We start from the raw sequence: 22053 nt of genomic DNA, 5'->3' as shown, positions 1-22053 counted from the left end.
CTGGAAACACTTACAATATGAATGTACAATAACACACACAGTCTATTGATTAGCATTGCTCAATACTCATATACTCGGTTGTTCATATATAATCCAACATCAAACTGCACTGCCATTATGCTGGCTGGATAAAACAGACTTTACTGCCAGTGCTGATAACACTTCTGCTTTTCAGATATTATCATTTTTGGAAAACCATGTTTCCATTTTAGGAAATCTTCTCAGTCAGATGGGCAAAAGTCTTAATTATTGTGCAAATTTCATTCACAGTTATGTTTATTTGCATTTTGCATACATGGTTAAATTTCTGCAGCATTTTGAATGAAAATCAAAGCACAAAAATTCCCATAAACACTTGGAAAAAAAAATCACGTTTACAAGCATATCTACAAAGCTCACCTCTGCTCATAATACAGACTGGAACAGTGTGTCGTTCAGTCAGGTTGCATATGTCGTCCAGCACATCTCGTCTGGTGTAACTGTGGTTGTGCCTCCATTCCGCACAGTTACAGCCGTCGAGGTCTGTAAGTCCAGCAGGGGTTGCGCATGCATGTGGGTCCGCCCCTTCTCCGTTGCGTGTGTGTGAGCGAGTGTGTGAGCGTGTGTGCTTGCCTGCGTGCGGCTGCTGGCAACGCAGGGCCTCGTGTTCCTGTGTCTCACACCAGCGTGGGCACCATGCCGGACGTCGGGTGGTAGGAGTAGGGCACAGAGGAAGAGGGGTGCAGAGGTGATGGTGTGGGGAGCAGATGGGAGGGATGTCCATAGGAAAGGAGGGACCCGGGAGCCAGAGAGTATGGACCCATTTGTGGGTCGGCCGGAGGCGCTCTGGATGTGTCGCAGTACAGGTCCGCCCCTCCAGCTTTCTTGCTCTTCTTGTTTCGATTGGAAACTTTGCGGTTCCGTGTTTGGATGCCTTCTTTCTTCATGGTGAGGGGTCTGTTTACCTGAGGGGAGCACACAGCAGTTGAGTGTACTGATTCCAACTTTCAAAGCACTAGCAAGGGGAGTGGAATGGGAAGTTATACCGTTGCTCCGTGTGTGTGTGTGTGCGTGCGTGTGTGTGTGTGATATGCACTTATACATCCATTTTGCAGCTGGTCCATGCTGGTCCACGCTCACTCTTTCACAAAGCAATGCTGCAGCTAGGCACTCACGTTGTGCAGTTTGAAGTACAGGCCACAGGCATTGCACACGGGCTCCCCATTGGCGTTCCGCCTCCACAGTGTGGTAGTGCTGGTGTGGCAGTTGGCACACTGCGTGCCAGCCCTCTTGCTGACAATCTGATGCAGAAGCACAGACAGAAGTAGAGGCTCAGGTAGGAAAAGAGTGACAGGGCTACAGAGAAGAGAGGATTATATCTCCAAATTATATCACTATATATGCTTTAGATAACCCAACGAACGAAAACAACCATCACCACACTACGAACATCTTGCTATGAATCCCACTGCTATGAGTCGGTGGCGTACCAGTCTTTTCTTGGGCCGGATCAGAGGTCGGTTTTGGCCGTTCATCTTATGGTAGAGCCCACAGGCATTGCATAGGTAGTGTCCTGTGCCATCCCGGCGCCACAGAGGAGTGGCAGTGGCCCCACAGTTCACGCACTCCCGAGCATCTGTGGCAAGACAGGCAGGAGAAGCGTGATGAGCACTGTTGCAGAGAATCACTTGCACACCCATCTATACACTGCTATACTGCTATTCGCACTGATATGACCGGTCATCTCAGCCAGGCTGAGCCTGGCACCTTGCCTAAGCGCTCGGCCTCACTTCGCATTGCAGATATACTGGAAATTTGTGGACTGAATTTTTATTCTGAATGACATCATGCCTAATTCGAGGTGCTCCTGTGAACATATCCAATGTCCTGAGGATCACAGAGAATATTGGTGGTCTTCGTAGCTCGGGTAGATGGTTGAGGTGTTCGGTTGTTCGCCGAGCCTGGCATTTGGCATATACAATGTACGCTGCTTCTTTCCGGACAGCAGAAAAGAAGCAGGACATACAGCAGGAGTTTATAGTAGAGTAGTTCTTGTATTAATTCAAAATTGGTAACGATGCGTTATGGATGAAGGGTGTGGAATGGCATGGTTTCTTACCTGGTGGGGACAACTTGATTTTGTTGCGCAGTTTAGGAGAGTAAGGAGAGGAGGCCATCAGACCCCCTGCAGAGGAGTAGAGTGCTGCAGTGCTGAAGTCCTGCGGAGAGGCTGCATAGGAGCTATATTGCCCCAGAGGATGCGAGCTTGCATGGGCCGAGTGAGGATACACACCACCTGCCGAGGAGCTCAGCGTCAACAGACTGCTGCTCCCTGCCTCAATGGGACTCAGGCGCTCACCCTTCAGGGTGTCTAGGAGCCTGAGGCTCTCCTTGCTGTCGTTCTCTGGTGAGGGGATCCCATCCCTCGGAGATGTGAAGGAGGAGGTAGGGGTCAAGGGGTACAGCGATGATGAAGTATGTGGATGCAGGGTCTTGGTGTAGGGGCTTCCAGGCCAGGCTGAAGGTGTTGGGCCATAGGCAGAGCTTAAAGTGTGGCTGCTAGGCCCATCGAGCCATTGCATGTTGTTTAAGAGCGACGAAGAGGAGTACACCTGGCGAACTGAGGGAAAAAGAAATCATTACTGAGAGATATTTAAAGAAATTTTTATCATAGCTGACTAGAAGATGGTGTGTTCCAGTGCAAGTATGATGGCTGTACTTTGATTTTCGACTCGGGATAATTTTAGGTCAAGGTGGAGAATACCAAAGAGTGGACCATTGCTCCTTGCAGCCGGAGTGTTGGTTGAGGGTAGCTCGAGTATGGAGCTTACCTGGACTGTGTCTGTAAGTGGTGGCAGCTCGAGTGTGGCCGGGGCTGGAGAAGTAGGACGGCAGGCCAGCGAAGTCAGCATCCGCACCGGAATAGAGGCCTTCTCCCTCTTCGCCCTGAGGCAGAAGGCCAGACTCGGAGGAGAAGCTACCCATGACCTCAGAGCCAATCAGTGCCGGGGACACCCAGCGGGACTGCTCCGAGGAGTCCTCCATTGTGATGGACAGTGAGTGGGCTCAACCTGGGTTCGGGGGACTCAGCTATCAGCTCTGTACCTGCAACAGCAGTTGAAATAATGCCTGTGTTGTCAAAAATCCACAGAGTTCAGAAAATAAATCCATTTTGCACTGGACAATCGTTGAGCTTTTCTTCATTTTTGAGTGCAAAAGAATTAAAAAGTACCCACTTCCTTTAGCAATTTCATTGAACAGATTTTGCACTGTATCTGTATGAAGCCTTTAAAGTTGTTTTTATTTGCCATTTAAATTATGTAGGAGCCATTGAAAATCATAACCTTTTTAGTATGCTGACCCATCATAACGTATTAATTTCATATAATTCCCCAACACCAGAGAACATATTTTCCTGGAATGTAAGACAAGAATCAATGTGAAATAGAAATCATAGAAAACTAAGGTTGCCATCATTGTCTTTCTAGGGAAACTGTTGAGCTTAGTGTTTTTACAGTAATAGTATTTTATACTTTTGCTTTCACCTGATGAGTGACCCATTGTAAGTAGTGTATCTAGCAGTGTAAGTCACCTTGGTGAATAAGGTGTGTGGGCTCATAACACTACATAGAGTTCACTGGAAGTCGCTTTGGAGAAAAGCGCCTGCTAAATAAATAAATGTAAATGCAAAGACTGAAAAGAGCTAAAAAAATATACATGCAGCAAATGGACAAAGTTGAAAAGACAAGATGCACACCAACTGCTGAGCTACACATCTGCATATATTTCAGTGTCGCCGAGCGTTCGGCTTTGACGTAACAGGTTTGATGGAGAAGTCAATGTTCTTCCACGGATAGTTTGCTCGTGTGTTTGTTTCAGAGAAGTGTGCGACTCTCCCTGGCACTACATCATACACGGCTTTATAGATCTACGGAAGCCTTCTGTTGAATATCATAAATTGTTCTTGGCAAATAAAGCAGAGGACATATGCCGTGAACTTCCGCACACAGTGATTTGATGTCTCTGAGAATTTCCTGGGAATCCTGACTTCTCCAAACTCCTTTTTCCAGGGAGCGTCTCCCTAATACATTCCTTTGCATTCATTTGACTAGTAACTGTTCTGTGGTACAACTTCCTCTATCTTCAATGTAGGACTCATTACTGAGGAGGCTCCGTGATTAATACCTCAAAAATCTTCACAGTCTGGGTAATGTGCCATTCTTTCTCATTTAGATGAATTAAGGGTGATAAGGTACTGCTGACTAAGAGGTTAGATGATGAAATTACCAAACAGCCACATAACTACATTTCTGAAGTCTAATCCTTTCCTGCTGTGTTACTCAAATGAAGCACAACCTACGAACACTTCCATCATTTTGCTTTGAAAACGTGCAATGCAGGGTATTGCGCTATTTCACCTAGCGATCGAGCAACAATCAAAGATCTGACCTACACACAGAAAGTAATTTCCTTGTTGACTTATTATCATGTTTACTTATGAGCTTGAGTGTTTGTTTAAAAGTGAAGCCCGAAAGGACAGATTTTTCAACGGTGTATGAATGGGTGAGTTGAAAATGTATTTTCTTGGCATTTATCTCAGAGATGTTTAAGGATATCAAGTCCTCAAAACCTTTTTTTTTTTTTACTATTTTTCATTTACTATAGTAGGGCAGTGGAGAAATATATAATTTATTTCTCAAGACTCTTCACAGCAGTGTCTGAAAAAGCACAGAAAACCACGTTCTTTTAGAAGACCCCGCTTCCACAAGCATTCTAATGTCCGTTTCACATTTGAATTTCGAGACCTCTCTCCAAAATTGAACATTTTGAGGGATCAATGCAAAATATCCCATGTAGTCCCAATGCACAGGATCATCCGACAAATCCTCAGTCCGGCTCGGGAGTGACTGTCACTAGGCTGAAGCGGCCGTCAACGTTGTGCTGCGAGCAGCTGTTTGCTTTTTCTTGCTTGGCGCTGCTTTGCGGTGCTTGTTATCTCGTGCCTCGTTGGTAAGAATTGCAAGATAAAAGCTGTAACAAGAGAGGAAATTACAAACTATAGGCACATGCTTTCCGCACCACCCGGAGCACACCTTCACCTCTCACCGCAACGGCCTCTCGCTTATCTCGAAGGACCTGTGAGCCCTGAGTCCACTTGGGGTCTGAGCAGGCGTGCGATTGACCTCACAGCTCAGAAACAGTGCACTTCTCTGCCGTTTCACACGCGAATTACCAGAATTAATACAGAGCTACTACACCGCAGGACCGCATCTCTTGGAAACTGGGATAAAATGTGAGGATTTAGTCGTGAAAATAGTCAGATCCCTCATGTATATCTTAACAGTGCTGCAGCAGCTCTGCCCAGCCGCTGAGAAACGTAGATGGTGAGTCAGCAAACGAAACGCGAGCTGACGTCTCCGCGCGTCCAAACAATATCTGGAATAAAAAGAAGCCCCGCACTCCTAATAGTGTGGACTAGTTACTAGAACTGCAGTCCAGATTAATCTTCTGCAGACCCTTGAAATACTAGCACTTTACAGGAGACCTTCGCAATTCTTTGTAAAAAGCAGCAGCAGGAAAACATTCAGCCGGACTGCGAAACCATTTGTGAAGTGCTTGACTGAAATAGTTTACATTTATATATGTAAATCGAGTAAGCGACCCCCCGTTGAGAATTCTTAAGAACAAAAACTGAGCCAGAGCAGATACATTTGCATGTTTCCATCTTGCGATCACAATTCTTCAGAATGCATCTGACTAAGGCTGTAGTTAATTACTTCATCTTATATCGCGGCAATCTCATCTGGGTGATCTTTCACACTGTCTTCTGAGGGTAGGCATATAAATTTCTCTTTCCACAAATGAGGAACTAGAGACCCCTGACATCCTGTCTGCTGTGTGAAAGAGGAACAGGCAATCAAACCGAGACTTGCAATCATCCCATGTCAAGCATGTCGTGTGTGTCACTAGAAATGCATTTACACCCTTCCCTGAGTCCAGATTTTCCCAACCACTGTGAGGCACTTGTGAGGCAATCTTCTGCGAGGCGTCAAACAAACCAGAACATCTTATGACACGCAACAGTTGTCGAATTCCTTCAGTCTAGGTTCGGTGCTCGTCAAAGTTATGAAGCTTGTCAGCGACCTTTCTGAATTTGCACATTCAGGCCTTCTTAGCCTTTCAGCGCTTTTTTGGAGAATTTGATACCATTCATGGAGATTGCAGTGTACTTGAAGTCTTTGTCTAAAAGCAGTCTAAAAAAAGTCTACAAATTTTGCTCATTTCAAAGTTTAACTCCTCAGAGTTCCTGCTACACGAGGGAAACTCAAGTCCCTGGTTTAGGCCCTGTTTTACATTGTTGTGTTTTTTTTATTGTTGCTTCTGACTTCGTTGGTAGACGTGAGAATGACACAGCTAATTTCACCTGCCACCTACCTTCCCTTTGACATGTTTTGACACAGTTTTGCTTAAAACAACAGTTAGCACGAAAGAGAACAGAGAATGTTGTTCTACTCCAAACAAAAGCTATGGCTTTAAAATTTCAGAATATAATGGGTATAATAAAAATGTATGTGCATATTTTTGGCTTTTTTAAGTCAGCCATGTGGTAGAAGCACATATATATTTTGAAATGTAAAAATTATAAATTTAAATATAAGGATTTAACGCAATTATGTTATATTGATGCTACTTCCACCTATAGACAAAAGAATACCATGGATAACTTGACACAGTGAGAGAACTGAGAAGAAAACATCCAAAGCTGCTCACAATTGCAAGAGATGGAAGGACCTTGCAGAGGCCTTTTGATCCACTTGGCATGAGGCTTACATACATAAATGTACCTACACACCTCACACAGCTCTTTTCATGTGACCTTCACTTGTGAGATATAGTCTCTCATCACTGAGGCCTGCAAAGAAAGAGTGTTTGGTGGTGATTTTCCATGGCATTGCAGACGAAAGACGCAACGAGAGGGACTCTGCTCTTCCAGTCATGCCGACCTGCCGTGGTAGCACAGCCACAGATCTGTGGGTGGAGACTGACGAGAGAAGCCAGTGCTTCTCAAGGCTTCCGAACCTTTCCTCAACAATCCTCGTGTCACGCCAGTACACGCAATTTCCACCAGAGAGACTCCATTGACAACCTTTGAAATTCCTAAGATCTTCAGTTTTGGCCTATAACTGCGATAAGTGAAATTATAGAATGATTAGAGTCATATAACCCAGCCATAGTTAAGTAGGAATGAGTCTTCTGGGTCAATTTTAGAGGATTTCCTAAAGACATCTACTCTACTTGCTTATTATCAAGAACGCCAGCCATCCAACTCATGCCCTTTTCACACTTGTGCACTCTGGTAAGTGAGGCTAGGGAATCTCCACCCACAATCCCACTTCAGAGACAGTGCGTCCCACAGACCATCGGAACACTGAACCACCGGTGACCTCGCTCCCCCCGTACTCACATTACACTATTTATTCGTTGTACCGTTATTGCCAGATTATACCCCATTACCACTTTAATAGCCGTTCCTTGCTGTCACTTTGCACACTGCCACCTTGCACTTTTTATGCTACTTACATGAAGAAAAATGTACTATTGTATTGTCCTCTACTACCTTGTCCTGCACTGTTGTCTCATTTTGTTTCTCTTGTTTGATTTATATATCTCCGCTGCCCCTCTTGCACCCCCCACCTCCCAATGTATGTTACTGTAGGAAAAGGAGACGACAGCAAAAAAATTTCATTGCATTTGTCAACTACACATAACTATAAAACTTGAAAATCGAAAGAGTAGTGCGACTGAGTTGCGTTGGTATTGTAGACTATTGTAGACTGAATCTGTGCTGATGTGAGCGCAGCCTAGCAAAGGTAAATGTGAAACGAGGTGGAGCAAAAGACCTGTAACACATATGGAATACATGGATTTCACGCTTAGGATAAAACTGGGAAACAACATAAACCAAAAGCTACAAAGGAGAGAAAAAGTCTGACTATGACAGCAGGACTTTCTCATTCAAAACTTTCAATAATTCAGAAAAATGATAAATATGCTTACATCAGCCATCTGTCTTTTATACAGAATAGATTAAGAAATATAATTGATAATGAAATAATAAATATATCCAATATCTTAAGAACTTGAAGGGATTTTCACGAGCCACTACAATAACGTTTTGCTCCTTGTCCTATATGTATACAAAGTATATCATCTCCAAATATATGAAATACCATAGAGATCTGAAAAGTTCTTTGGGCTAAACATTGAAAAAATTCAAAATAAAACATACGGAGGGAGGATGTCTCGAGGCAAATTTTCTCTTCTTTTATTATACTCACTTTTAAGACTGATGTCTCCTGTCTGCTTTTTAGCATGCAACACCACGAAACAACTCAACGAAAATACCTTGGAAGTATATTGGAAATAACCTGCTTTTCTAATAATTCTGTATTTTTTTTTGTCCAAAAACGTTACATGAAATAAAATAAAATAAAAGCAGGAACTGTCGTGTGTGAGGTACACAACATGGCAGTGCTATTCTGCTTTTAAATACGTGCCATGAGCTCTGGCAAATGTATAAATTAAGCTATTGTGTAATACAGGATACGTGGAAACCAACACCTACCAGACTGTGGGCTCCTCGTAGATTGTCTCTCCTGAGTATGTGCGAGCAGCTCCTGGGTCCTAGGCCGAGCAAGGGCAAAGGACAGTGGTAGAGGACGCCACCAAGCATGTAGGGCAATTGCCAGTGGAGTAACTACTCCGTGGGGCACTAGCTTATAGTGACAGACGTGGAAGGAGGAGAGAGGTGGGAGGGAGTTAAGGGGTCAACTTCAGAAGATGTGTTTTTTAAGTGTAGAAGACACACCCTCCGTCACTCCTCTTGCTCCTGCACATCACTTCGAGCTTGTGAAGACGAGTGAGCCTGCACCTGCCCCCCAGCATAGAGAAACGACATAGAAGAATTAGGATTTTTTTTCGTTTCGCCTAAAACAAAATCGTACGAGTAATACTTTCAACTGTTGTAACCAAAACAAATTGCATTGCACAGAGCGCAAAGTACAAAATGCTGGGAAAAATATAAGCTTTGCTTGTAGAGAATTGTTTCATTGCATTATCTACTCCTCTGGAGTGACCTTGAACAGAAAAATCACAATATATTACATCCTGATTCTGATATTAGCTGTGTTAAAATTCCAAACCGGTTGTTCTTTTGTTTGACATACTGCCCATTGACGAAACGGCAATTTATTTATTTACATTTTTTTATCGAACTTCCTAATCTACACATTACAGAACCTTTTAATTCATTATGAATTATCTATTGACATAAATGGAATGATTTGTGAAGGAACAACTTGTACGCCGTTCCTTACGAAATTTACCGTTATAGATCTGGTGTAAAGGTCTTCGATTAGTGAATTGCGATTAGCTGGGTCACATGTCCAAGTTGGCGTCGTATCATAACAATCGCACTCTGTGGACTAAAAGCCAGAAAGTGAGTGTTGCATTGTTGTTGCAAGAAATTTCAGTTTTAACAGTTTTGACCACCAGCAGAGGAAGATAACACACAAAAGAAGTTAGGAATTAAAAAAGCATGCTGTTATTTACATCAAGCGCACAAAGTGCAGATATGGTTTCTGGGAACCTGGTTTTTAAGATATCTGTGATGAAAGCACCTTTTTTGGCCAAGTCCACGATGACACTTGTACCCTTTAAATTCCATACAGGTCTTGTCCCTATTCATAGTGCTGCTCATTTCGAGCTACGGAATATACAATCAGTGAAGCTGACATCTCGCAACCTAAAAGAATTGCTGATCGCTCTCTCATTGACAGCAGTTCTCCCACTTATTATCTGTGGCAAAGACAGAAGTTCATGCCTTTATTTCTGGACATTTCAAGATGACATCACTTAAGTAATTTCAGAAATTACTGATTTCCTTATCAAATTTTTTTACAATAAACTCCCTTTATAGCATTGAACTGAAATGTAGACCGAATGAACGTAACGCATAACAACAGAACACATTTTATTATAGAACTGGGTTTTGATATCTTTATTCTGTAGAATTATTTTAAGCATCTTTGAATTTGTCAGATGCTAAATCGTTTAGATACTTATTTGTTGTGCAAAAAAAAATGCAGTATATAAGTTCTGGTGGTTTGAACTAAGTGGTTAAGGACCCGGCACTGAATTGCAAACGGATTTATATGAAAGATAGACATACAAATTTCCAAGCCCGCACTGACCCGCCCACATGTTCAGATAAAGACAAAGGAAAGGTGGTTGAACAAAGCCAATAAAAATGCAAAGAAGATGTGGCACAGCTCAGCAGTTGAGTTGGGAAACAGTAATGCAAATGGGGACAAATGCTGCAGTCAAGAAAGATACTGTCTCTTTATGGCCAGGGGCAGACAGGCCCAGAGGAAATTTGTTAAGCAAAGTGTTCCACACCATTCCTTCTCTCTTGCTCATGTACAGTTTTCATGGAAATTAAGTAAAAAAGCAGCAGGGTACTGAAAGTGAAACACTACTGACGTGTGCATTGGAGCCCGAAAGAAATTACAATGCTTACCTGCTTCACAGTGGGATATGCTTTAATAAACAAAAATTAAAATGTTGGGGGGTGCAGTAGCGCAGTGGATTTGACCGGCTCCTGCTTTCCGGTGGGTCTGGGGTTCAAGTCCTGCTTGGGGTGTCCTGTGATGGACTGGCGTCCCGTCCTGGGTGTGTCCCCTCCCCCTCCAGCCCTTCACCCTGTGTTGCCGGGTTAGGCTCCGGCTCCCCCGCAACCCCGTATGGGACGAGCAGTTCAGATGACTTATGTGTGAATTAAAATGTTGTGCTTCACTTTACCGTCCTCTATTCTCTGTCATGTTAAAAGTAAATGAAGCCAAAAGGACTTAACGTAACGCTGGTTTTCGTATGATCACACCTACAAGTTTAATAAGTAATTAGTTTTTTAAATTAAATTGTGATTTTTTTTAAAAATTTTATTATATTCTTCATCACTTCTACTTTGGGTTTAAATTCCAATTAAAATACAAGCACAGTCATACTATTTCTTGTTCAAGCGAGGGTTTGGAGTTGATCCAGGGCACATTGGGTGCAAGGTTAAGTAGAGTAGACCCTGGATGGGATGCCAGTCCATCACAGAGTAGCAAATAACCCACTCAATTTCACACACACACACTACAGGAAACTGAAAATCACTAATTCACCTCATCCAAATATGGGCGATCATGCAAACTCCACATCATCTGAGCTGGATCCAAACCTACACCTGACATTCCAGGCACTATGAGACACTAGTGCTAGCAGCTATGCCATCGGGTTGCCTGAAACTCAAGCTACTGCACTTGTCATATATTGTTTTCCAAAGCTTTGCATCCAAAAAGCAGAATTTTAAGGAATACCCATCAGGATCAGCACTATGAAATCCACATGGTTAATTTAAAAACATTAACTGTTGATGCAGTTCAGTTAGAGGTGGTGTGGTGGTGGAGCAGGTTTGGCCTGGGCTTGATCTCTGGGGGGTCTGGAGTTCGAGTTCTGCTTGGGGTGCTTGTGATGGACTGGTGTCCCATCCTGGGCGTATCCCCTCCCCCTCCAGCCTTATGCCCTGTGGTGCCAGGTTAGGTTCTGGCTCACCGTGACCCTGCTCGGGACAAGCGGCTTCAGCCTGTGTGTGTGCAGTTCGGTTACATCTGTTCATTTAGCCGACACTTTTCTCCAAAGTGATCGTAGAATGCCATCTATGATTACTGAACCTTTTATGCAGCTGGGTGATTCTTCTGGAGCAATTTAGAGCAAGAACCTTGTTCAAGGCTACTGTAACAAGAGGTGGGATTGAAACCTGCAACCTTTGGGTGCAAAAACAACAGCTCTAACCACTATGTTAGAAGCTGTCCCTGTTAGCCTTGTCAGGTCACAACTCGCGGAATCCCTTCCACCTGTACGACGAGGAGTAAATCACTCGTTGCGTATGCTTTCTCTCCATCGAGCAACATTTTTCTGCCACTGTGTTACAGAAGAAACTGCGCACACCAACTACATAAGACGCAGATGCGACGTGATCCCGAAAGCGATATCGACAATTACAAAAGGTATTAATAGGAACTGGGACAACCAAATCTGTCAGCCTTTGCACATGTGCAGATAGCTTACGCAGCTGTTTCCTTGTCAGCTTTCGAACGGCTCGGGCTCCGTGCGGGAGCACGATGGAACCTGCAGAGCGACAAGCGGAGGAGGAGGAAGAGGAGGGCAGAAGAGGAGAAAGTTGGCGCGCCGAGTCGGGGGTGGGGGTGGGGGTGGGGTGCAGGCAAGTGTACAGTTGGGCCTGTGAGAAGGGTGCTAAGGCAGGGATGCGGCTGCACAGCTCTGATAAGGGGTTATCAAAACGAAAGGAGCAAGGCAGCTGCCAGTGTCACTGGGTGCACTCGCGTGCTCGGGGATGGCACACACCGCCAGAGCGGGGCTCACGGTGAACTGGCGCGGCAACATTGTACAGTCACACGCCGGGAAGGGAGGGACGCCCAGCGCGCTCTCTGGACTGCCCCCAGAGCTGCCGCCCATTGCTCCGCTCCACAGGCACCGCGCACGGGGGGACCCGATCACATCGGGCAAGGCGAGACATCCCTTCCTGGACACAAAGCGTTACCCTGCTCAGTTCACGAGCTGACCTTTCGAGACCCTGCCATACGGATACCTAACCATGCTAGGTGGTTACCATATGGTACTTAACCAAGCTAGGTGTCATGCGTTTACGAGGATTCGGGGAGTCCATTCATTTCACAGAGAACGAGGATAAGCAGTATGAAGCCCAACAATTTAAACATTTGCATTTTCCCCCTATTTCACTCATGCACAGTGGCTTTCCGCGACGCCTTTCCACTGCGCTGTGTCAGTCCTGTTCCTGGCAGGCTGGACAGCCCCGTTTTCATGCCCCCCCCCCCCCCCCGCGACAGGGAGCATTACAGGTGTTTATATTTTACTGTGGAAACTCTTACACCTACAGTATCCCCTTTCCTTTTATTTGGTTATTTTGTGATTCCCATTACACGGGGGACAATGGTGCAGGCATGGAGTGAAATCCCCTCTTCTAACAGTCATTTGAATTGTATGATTTTAATCAAACAAATTTGAATGCAGAAGAGGTTCAGGTAAAGGTTAGTGGAGGGGACTCGTGCTGAGCAGAGGTAAGGGGACCAGGGATGGGTCTGCTTCTGCTTCTTGACCTCCGGGGCCTCCAGTTCCAGATAAATAGGCTTCTGTGAAAAAGTCTTATCTCAGCAACACAGCCCTCACTGGGCCCGCCGACACGGCTGTCCACACCCCGGACCTGCATCGAGGAGCTCCCTCAGAGAGAGCAAAATAAAGTCTAATCAATGGCACGTTCAGGTTTTCAACAACAATTTTAATACAGATTAATAACATAGCACCGTGTTTTCAAGTGAAGATTGAGACATCACCACCCAGATTTTCACACATTGTCTGAAACCACATGTCCCATACAGGGGTCACAGGGAGCCGGAGCCTAACCTGGCAACACAGGGCATAAGGCTGGAGGGGACACACCCAGGACAGGACACCAGTCCATCACAGGGCACCCTAAGCAGGGCTTGAACCCCAGACCCACTGGAGAGCAAGACCCGGGCCAACCCACTGCGCCACTGCGCCACCGCACCCCCTCACCCCCGTTTGGAGCGTGAAATTGTACAAACACAGAGAAAAATCTTCCACGATTTTCCACCCTGATAAGAAATGCATCTTCGGCACTGAATGGAGTCAAAATCATAAGTGGTGCAGATGATGCCCCAAACACTGTCCCTCTGCTGCCCTGGACTCGTGAACACCGACGTTTCTACAGAATCAACATTTCACAAGATACAAATAAGAGGATCTACCACTGACCTCAAAGCCACCAACCCCATCAGTTCAATGCTGAAGCAGAACCCTTCACTTTTCCCAGTAAATACCAAAGGCATAGTCCTTAGGAAGCCCTTAATAAATCCCATGCGACTGCAGCCACCTGTCTCCACACCCTGAACTCAATACCACGCCCTGGCAGTCATCGCTCCGGCCCAATTCTTCCCGTCACAGACAGGGGCCCAGCGTCCCAGCAAGCAGAATAGAGCCACTTCATCCTCTGTGATGAAGGCGAGATGACTTGCAACCCTACCTGAATGCAAGTATGGCAATTCTGAGAAGGCAAAAAAATGGTTCCTTCATCATGGTGCAAACACTGTAAACCTCCAGGTGAAAGTGAATAACGGCAGGAGCCGAAATACACAAATATCTAACTTCGGCTGAGGTCCAGCAGGGCGCCAGAGCCGCTCGTCTGCTCCGCTGTCGTTACGGATGTTTCCTCGAGCGATCGTTCCTGAAGGTATTATCTGCCTTTTCAGTATATGATGCACAGATAGCCTCGAACAAAGCTGAAGTAATTACCCTGATGAGATAAGTAACCATGTAAGGTTCAAGTGAAATATCATGCCAAGACGACCACTGATTAGAATCCTTGGCCAAGTGTAGAGTGTCACACGTGAGTTCACCGAAAACGCCGAAAAGGCAATCATCAGAACACCCTATAAGAGCATAATAACCCCTAAGTAATGGACTTGCAGGACTGAAACGTTTAGTAATTCTGCTAGACTGAGTGATATTATCTCCATCAGCGAAAGGAAATATCGGTGGTCTTATTTCCATATAAAAGTTGAAAAACTGTTAGATGCAACTCAGGAATTCCCTCAAGCATGTCCATGGATCAGTGCAGGATCCACCAAGCTCTTGTATAGGGGCCGATCCACAGAGAACTCGTGGGGCGGCTGGAGACGCTGCCGAGAGCGACCGCCTCCACGCTGGGGAATAGGAAGCTCAGAATGATGGGCGGGCAGGGGATCTGTGAAGAAGTAGGGATGAAGCAGAGCCTGGAAGAGGACAGGGAAAGAAGGCGGTCACTTTCAATCCCTACCGCCTTTGCATGACATCACTGTTACAGAATGTTTCAGGCCTCTGTGAAGGGAATAAGCTCTGTGTACGGAAAAGAGCGAGCCTCAATTCCACTGCTTTGTACCAGAGCGATTCCTGCAGGTCATCTGGAGTCTTAAAGCAAGGACTCGATCAGAATGAATCCAACAGGACTTATCGCTAACGAGTCATCGCCCGACACCACCAAATTGCACGACAAGCACATGTCCGACTTCACGTGACTTGAAAGGATGCGAGATTCCCTTTAGAAGATTCGGACTGCTGACCTGGCTGGCAGTGATGCGCTGTTTGGAAGGATAGACCAGGAACTTCTTCAGAAGGTCAACTGCCTGGGGGGAAGTGTCAGGCACAATCTCCTCTAGGGGAATGGGGGGGTTCTCCTTGAACGTGATCTTGTTGTAGTCTGGCAACTCTGTAATCTCCTGAAGCAAGAGATATCAAGAAGAAAATCTTTCTATAAGTCCAGTTCCTCTGGGTGCTCTGGTTTCCTCCCACAGTCCAAAGACATGTGGTTCCGGTGAATTTCCAACTCTCAATTGCCTTTAGTGTGTGTGTGTGGCTACCCATGTAATGGAATGGCATCCCATCCAGGGTGTAGCCCGCATAGCCCAGCACCCTGTGCTTCCAGAATAGGCTCCAGACCACCCTGTATTGGACAGAGGTATTGACTGTGAGTGTGTGAGCAAGTTCATCTTTTATTTATGGGAGGAGCAGTGGGCAGCGAGTAGTACTTGGTTAATTTTTCTCCAGTTTTCTTGATTTGGCATCTGGGGAAAAGGAGAAAAAAAACTCCCAAGAAGCATTCAGTGTAATTCATTACCAGCCGCTTTGTTCCCCTCTGCCTTGTATCACTGTGCTAACAATACACTGCGTGACTCTATAATGAGTACTACTCGCGCTGAATCGTTAATGTATTGAATTGTTAAATATTTTTGCTTATTTCAGCACAAATTGTGCTGGCTGCAACAATATCCCATCCTTGTGTCAATAGCTGGTTATCTTGCAGCCCTCTAAGCAACATTTTGCCTTCTTTAAACGTGCTCCTGTACGCAGCCTTGCACAAAGGCACCGGCTAAACCAACAAAGGGATAAACAAATAATGAGTACTTTTTGTGAAAAAGCTCATACATTAGTATTGCTGGAATTATCATGGAGCCTCTACTGGTGTTCGGGATTACAGTTCGTTTCAGTCTTAGGTGTCAGTGCTGCGGGCTGTTGTTGGATCGATGCCTCACCGGCCAAACCTGCTGATTGGGTGTTCCGAGGACGCGGAGCACGCAGCACAGCTGCTCGATGTCATTCTCCCCAGGGAACAACGGGGAGTTATTTATCAGCTCCCCGAAAATGCATCCCACTGCCCTGCACGCAACAGAGAACTGAGGTTGACCGCTGTGTCGAGTTTTGCGAAGACAGAACACAGAACTGCGCCTGGAACATGTTCTCATGGGGGGGGGGGGGGGGGGGGGGGGGGGGGGGTCCTGCTACTGTGTGGTTTTCACTGCTTAATTATATGGGATATAAGAGGTGTGCTAGTGCCACCTACTGTAGCGCAATATACATTGGAAAAGTGCTCCTACTCCACTTGCGAGGCCATGTGCAGGCAGTCCCCGGATTACGAACAAGCTCCGTTCCTAAGTCTGTCTTTAAGTCGGATTTGTACGTAAGTCGGAACAGTTAGGTAGTCAAATGTTTGTCTTAGTATATAGTATATCGTGTAACTTTCTATGCATAAAAAACGTTAAAGAAACACTTCTGAATACAATAAAACATCTTTAATATAACAACACAGTAATAATAATACAATGTAATGATGCTATGATACTAATGATAATAATAAATGTAACTACGTACAGTATTTATAATAGAGAGCCATAGAAAGAGATAATAAATGCACACATACACACACTTGTCCCTAGCAGGGTCGCGGCAAGCCGGAGCCTAACCCGGAAACACAAGGCACAAGGCTGGAGGGGATACACCCAGGACGGGACGCCAGTCCATCACAAGGCACCCCAAGTGGGACTTGAAACCCAGAACCACCAGAGAGCAGGACCCAGCCCAGCCCACTGCGCCACCGCACCCCCAAGAGATAATAAATGTTACTAGTGTATTTAAAATAGAGAGAAAGAGGAGACATTGGGACAGAGCCTTTTACATGTTCCATTATTTTCACTTTGTCCTTTAAAATTGTCCCGATAGTTGACCGACTGTAGCCTAACCCTTTTCCAATGTTCGTTGGCGTTTCACCTTTTTTCGATCGCTTTATTATTTCCACTTTAGTTTCAATCGTGATCGTTTTCCTTTTCTTTGATGCATCACTTTTACGCTTTGGTGCCATGGTTAGGAGGGTAAAAAAAAAAAAATTAAAGCCAAATACAGTAACACACGAGACACTGTTAACAGCAATATGGTCCAACTGAAAAGAAGGATGTCTTTGTCCTACCTCGAACTGACAAACCACTGTCGACGCGCAATGCTTTGATTCGCGTGGCAAAGTAGCACCGTTTGTTATTACGAATCATTGTGTGTAATTTGAATTTTTAATATAATAGGCTTTACAGGGGGTGGTTCGTAACTATGGGCTTACATATGTTGAATGTTCGTAACTCGGGGACTGCCTGTAATTATTGGAAAAATTTTAAAAAATCAAACAAAGATATTGATTCCCTGGTTTGTGCCAACCAAGAATCAGTGAACTCTAGGCTACAGAAGCGTTCATCCTTACCCGCGAGGAATAACGAAAACCATAGAAACAGAAGTTAGGACAAAAGTTAAGCCTCTGGGGCCATCAACCTGGCTGACGCAGTGTGGGGTCAAAACACTAAGGTGTCTGATCATATTCCCTCACAGTAATCACAACAAAGGATCTCCTACCTGCTTGGAACATGCATCAAGGAGCCAGTAAAAGACTTCCTTCTTGAATGTCCCCTGCCAATTTTTGTACAACTGAAAATGTATTTATCGCACTGCTCTTATGTGATACTGCACTTTGAAACAATGGACTGTTGAAGGACTGTAGAACATACCAGAGATCCACACCTTCATCATACTTCCGAGCACCATAGAGAAGCTCTGGAGCTCGATACCATCTGGGGGAAACAAGAAAAAAAGGTGTAATCCCTACCATGCACTTAAATAAATAATGATCTTAAGGAAGTCTCAGATAACACTTGGCAATTCCATATAACTTGCATGTTGTGAAAGGGAAAGCTTTGTTGATGTATGAAGTAGAGGATGGCTGATCGAGACACAGATACAAAAAGATATACATAACCAGTGTACAGGTGACCTGAGAAAGTCTTTTCAGGTCGTGGTTCTCGTGTACCTGGTGGCCACCTGATGACTATAGAGACGCTCGCCTTCATTGGAGAAGAGTCTAGCCAGGCCAAAATCAGCAATCTTTAACTGACCAGTGGAGCTGATGAGCAGGTTGGCTGGTTTCAGATCCTGCAGAGAAAGGGTGCATCTATGTTTACTGCTGTAAGCACTATTTGCAGAAATTAAACCACAATTCCTGCTGCGAAGCTTCAAATGTATTTTAATCATCGGGGACATTTTCTCCTGTGTTTATGAGAGGGGTTCTGGATGTTATCTTTGATGAACTGTGCATTTTAAAATAACAACTTCAGATATTTATGGACAGATCGTGAGTGTACTGAAGAGCCACGCTTACCCTGTGCATGATGCAGTTTTCGTGACAAAAAGCCACCCCTTTCAGCAGCATCAGCATGTAACCCTTGACCTGCGACTCTGTCAGGGGCCGCTGGGAGTTGCGAATAACTTCAGAGAGATCTGACAGCATGTACTCAAAGACCAACACAAAGCCTGTACCATGAGGGAACACGTTCTTCAGCGTCACTACCTTCATGAAAGACGGAAATAAAAGAGTTGAGGGAAGCATGGAGAAAAAGATATCCGTATGTAAATTTGTTTTCCTCGTATTGACTGATCCATGCATTTCAGATGAAAGCTCACATATTGGTTTTCCTCGATCTCCTGCAGAGCTTTAATCTCCCGAAGAGCTTGGTTGGGGATCCCGTCCTCAAGCCTCCGGAGAGCCACTTTTTTAAGTGCCACCGTCTCTCCTGTCTACAGAAGAACAGACACAATCAAGTGGATGATCTGGGAGCACTAAGATGGCTTTGCTTTCCAGATTTATCACTCTGTCTGAGCTATATTTACATTTCTGCATTTAAAACAAAAGATTATGAACAGGACAGCAAGTATAGCATGTACAATGAGTTAAAGACAGCCTCACTGTAGTGTATCCAACGGAGGTCAACCAAGATGATGGGATAGCTTAGCAAGAGGCTCATCATGAGGTCGTATGAAAGTGAGAGACGTAGCAAGTACCACCTACAGGGTTCCAAGATAACTACATGATCAGCAATTCAATTAAACAACATCAGCATTTAAATGTGTTAGGTATTTGAATAAGGCTTGTCAATGAGACAGGAGTACAGTGGTGAAGTGCTTCCTGAAGAAGCGAGTTATGAGTCTTTTCTTGTCTGCTGGAAGTGATTCAGAAGTTCTGACGGCAGATGAACACTTCTCTGCTGTCACAATCGGACGCGAAAAGAGACATGGCAGTGACTGCCAGCTCTTCAGAGATGCGGTTGCCGGGCGACCCGAAAGTCAAAGACAACCAAGGCACTGATGTGGTTCACATTTTGACAAATTTCAGTTGGTAGGATTTAGCTAACAGTTATTTGACTCTGGCGTTAAGCCAGCTCTTGTCCTTAAATTACACATGTTCATCCTCCTTTCCTCAAAGCCAAGAGTCAACTGTGATGACACTTTTAGCAAAACCTGAGAAACACTGGAAATATCAGTGTATTAAAGTTAAAAGACAGCTGGTAAGCATAATGGCTAGAGCTGCTGTCTTTAGACCTACAGGATTCAGGTTCGAATCCCACCTCTGGCTATAGTACCCTTGAGCAAAGTACTTACCCTAAAATGCTCCCCTAAAAATTACTCAGATGCATAAGTAATTCTAAGTACCTTAACACTGTAAGTTGCTTTGGAGAAAAGTGTCAGATAGATGTAATATCAGGCAAAACTCTTTGAGTATTAATTCTGATTTAGTATTAAAACATTGCGTCCCTCAGGAACACAACTAAAGACTCTTAAGAACATTTATCACAACAGATGTTAAAATGACTGCTCCTAGTGTAATTGTCCATTCTAAGCGGGATGGAAGAGTAGTCCATCTTTTTACAAAAGAGCAGATGAAGCAACACGAAACACAGCCCTAAACATCAGGCTTAACAGCGCAAAGGCTTATAAGCACACGTCTAACGAGTGATGTCAAAGTAAAATGAATCGATTGGGAAATGAATAATAAACATCGGGTAAAAATGACTGTAAAAGTACCTCGATATGTTTAGCCTTAAAAACTATGCCATGGGCTCCTTCTCCGATCCTCCCCAATATACTGTACTGATCCATGACGAAACGATGTTACAGTCATCTAATCATGTAACCACTCAATCGTAACGCTCAACGTGCGCTCCGTTCGGCCGTCCAGCGTTCACGATTTCCCTAAACCTCCCTGGAACGCCGTGTTTCCATAGTTACAGGACGTTAGAGGCACGTCGGCCACGGCCCACGTCAAGAGCCACCTGGCCTTATCCAGCCAATCGGCGTTCGCGGCCTCTTCTTCTTCGCTCCTTCACTGTGCTTGTGAGCGTCACTTTACCCATTACTGCCCCCTAAAGGCGAAGACCGGCTTTGTTTGAATATTGCTAACTTTCCGAACATAACGGACAGTGCTAGACAAAAAAATACTTTAATACACCACTTTTAAAAGCCCTACGAGAGCTCTGTAACTCCAAGGCTTGTCCAGTGCATTGAAATTTTGGTGTCGAAAAATAAGTTAGTCTGATAGCATTACATTTATTAGCTAACGCCTTTTCTCTAAAGCGCCTAAGGCTTATGTTACAATACTTAAAATTATTTACCCATTACAGCTGAGTAATTTTGGATAAGTAAGAGACCTTGCTACCTTCCCTGTGGAGCACTCATAACAGCGGTCGAGAAGCGTTCCTCTGTGAAACTCCTGCCTTCGCTCTGCAAACAATGTCCTCACTCAGCTGTCCGTTGAACCATTGCCACCATCCAACCCGGGTCAGCCCAAAACTACACTTCCAACAAGTGAAAACACACAGTCCTGCTGATGCACAACAGTTGAGGTGGTTTCCTAACTGCAATCATTTTAACAACACAACGTACATATTGCAACAGCGCTGAGGGGAGTAAATGTGTAAATAGTTGGCGTGCGTGCATGTGGTTTCTGATTGGTTGTCGTCCTATTTATGTTCAGTGTTCGAGAGTGGGATTCTGGGGAATCCCGGGGGGAACCCCTTAACCATAGGGTGCAACAGGGGGGCTGGGAGTGATTCAGGGGGATTCTGAAGTGTCTTTGTTAAGACTGCTGTTGGAGACATGTACACTTCTAATAAAGAGCACGTTTCTTTTACCCCGTCTGTTACTCTGGTTTCTAGTAGCTCTGTGGGGGGATGCTACAATATGTGTAACATCCCACCTTCAAATGTAGCTAGGGTGGATGTTGACTCCTTACCAGAGGTCCATGGGGGGGACAGAAAGTGATTTAAACTACCCTTCCACTTAAAGTCATTAATGCAGCTGCTAATGTAAGAACCATTGCTATGAGGTATCAGGTCAAAGGTTCTTAGATTTTTAGGAACATAACACTTCTACACTGAGCAAGATTTCAGTCTAACAGCAGTACAAGAGTCCTGTCTTCCATTTATCTGACCTTAAGACCAAACTGATAGAGATCCTGACAGATCATTTTTCATGCTCATGCACCTATAACCTAGACAGTCTACACAAATATATCCACGTAACAAGTCCCCAACCCTGAATGTTAAGTGACAATTCATTCATTTAGTTGACACTTTTCTCAAAAGCACCTTAAAATGTTAAGCTACCTACAATTATTTACCCATTTATACAGCTGGGTAATTTTACTGGAGCAATTTAGAATAAGTACCTTGCTCAAGGGTACTACAGCTGGAGTTAGGATACAAACGTGTGGTATTTGGGTCCAAAGGCAGC

The 22053-nt window shown here is 44.7% G+C and overlaps 2 protein-coding genes across 4 annotated transcripts; both read right to left on the bottom strand.

The window, feature by feature from the left end:
* Positions 1 to 402: 402 nt before the first annotated feature.
* Positions 403 to 9727, bottom strand: gata1b (GATA binding protein 1b). 2 transcript variants are annotated; one of them, XM_018752871.2, is made up of 8 exons: positions 9660 to 9727; positions 9366 to 9464; positions 8606 to 8911; positions 2811 to 3084; positions 2099 to 2599; positions 1470 to 1615; positions 1155 to 1280; positions 403 to 944 (listed from the first exon to the last, which is right to left on the bottom strand). In XM_018752871.2, exons 4-8 carry the CDS (start codon positions 3022 to 3024, stop codon positions 657 to 659), a joined length of 1275 nt encoding a protein of 424 aa, XP_018608387.2. In that variant the 5' UTR covers positions 3025 to 3084; positions 8606 to 8911; positions 9366 to 9464; positions 9660 to 9727; the 3' UTR covers positions 403 to 656. The 2 variants fall into 2 exon arrangements, with proteins under 2 accessions (XP_018608387.2, XP_018608386.2); XM_018752870.2 differs by lacking the exon at positions 9660 to 9727 and having other exon boundaries at positions 9366 to 9633.
* A 3916-nt stretch (positions 9728 to 13643) lies between these two features.
* cdk20 (cyclin dependent kinase 20) lies at positions 13644 to 21208 on the bottom strand. Of its 2 annotated transcripts, none has more exons than XM_018752862.2 (8): positions 20978 to 21208; positions 18949 to 19062; positions 18647 to 18835; positions 18299 to 18420; positions 18000 to 18062; positions 16209 to 16332; positions 15240 to 15395; positions 13644 to 14912 (listed from the first exon to the last, which is right to left on the bottom strand). In XM_018752862.2, exons 3-8 carry the CDS (start codon positions 18773 to 18775, stop codon positions 14733 to 14735), a joined length of 774 nt encoding a protein of 257 aa, XP_018608378.2. In that variant the 5' UTR covers positions 18776 to 18835; positions 18949 to 19062; positions 20978 to 21208; the 3' UTR covers positions 13644 to 14732. The 2 variants fall into 2 exon arrangements, with proteins under 2 accessions (XP_018608378.2, XP_018608377.2); XM_018752861.2 differs by lacking the exon at positions 20978 to 21208 and adding an exon at positions 20347 to 20617.
* Positions 21209 to 22053: the final 845 nt, after the last annotated feature.

Source organism: Scleropages formosus, chromosome 1, assembly GCF_900964775.1.
Source record: "Scleropages formosus chromosome 1, fSclFor1.1, whole genome shotgun sequence".
NCBI classification, from domain to species: Eukaryota; Metazoa; Chordata; class Actinopteri; order Osteoglossiformes; family Osteoglossidae; genus Scleropages; species Scleropages formosus.
The sequence above is the reverse complement of the archived record's forward strand: the minus strand, read 5'-3'. Positions and strand labels throughout refer to the sequence as shown.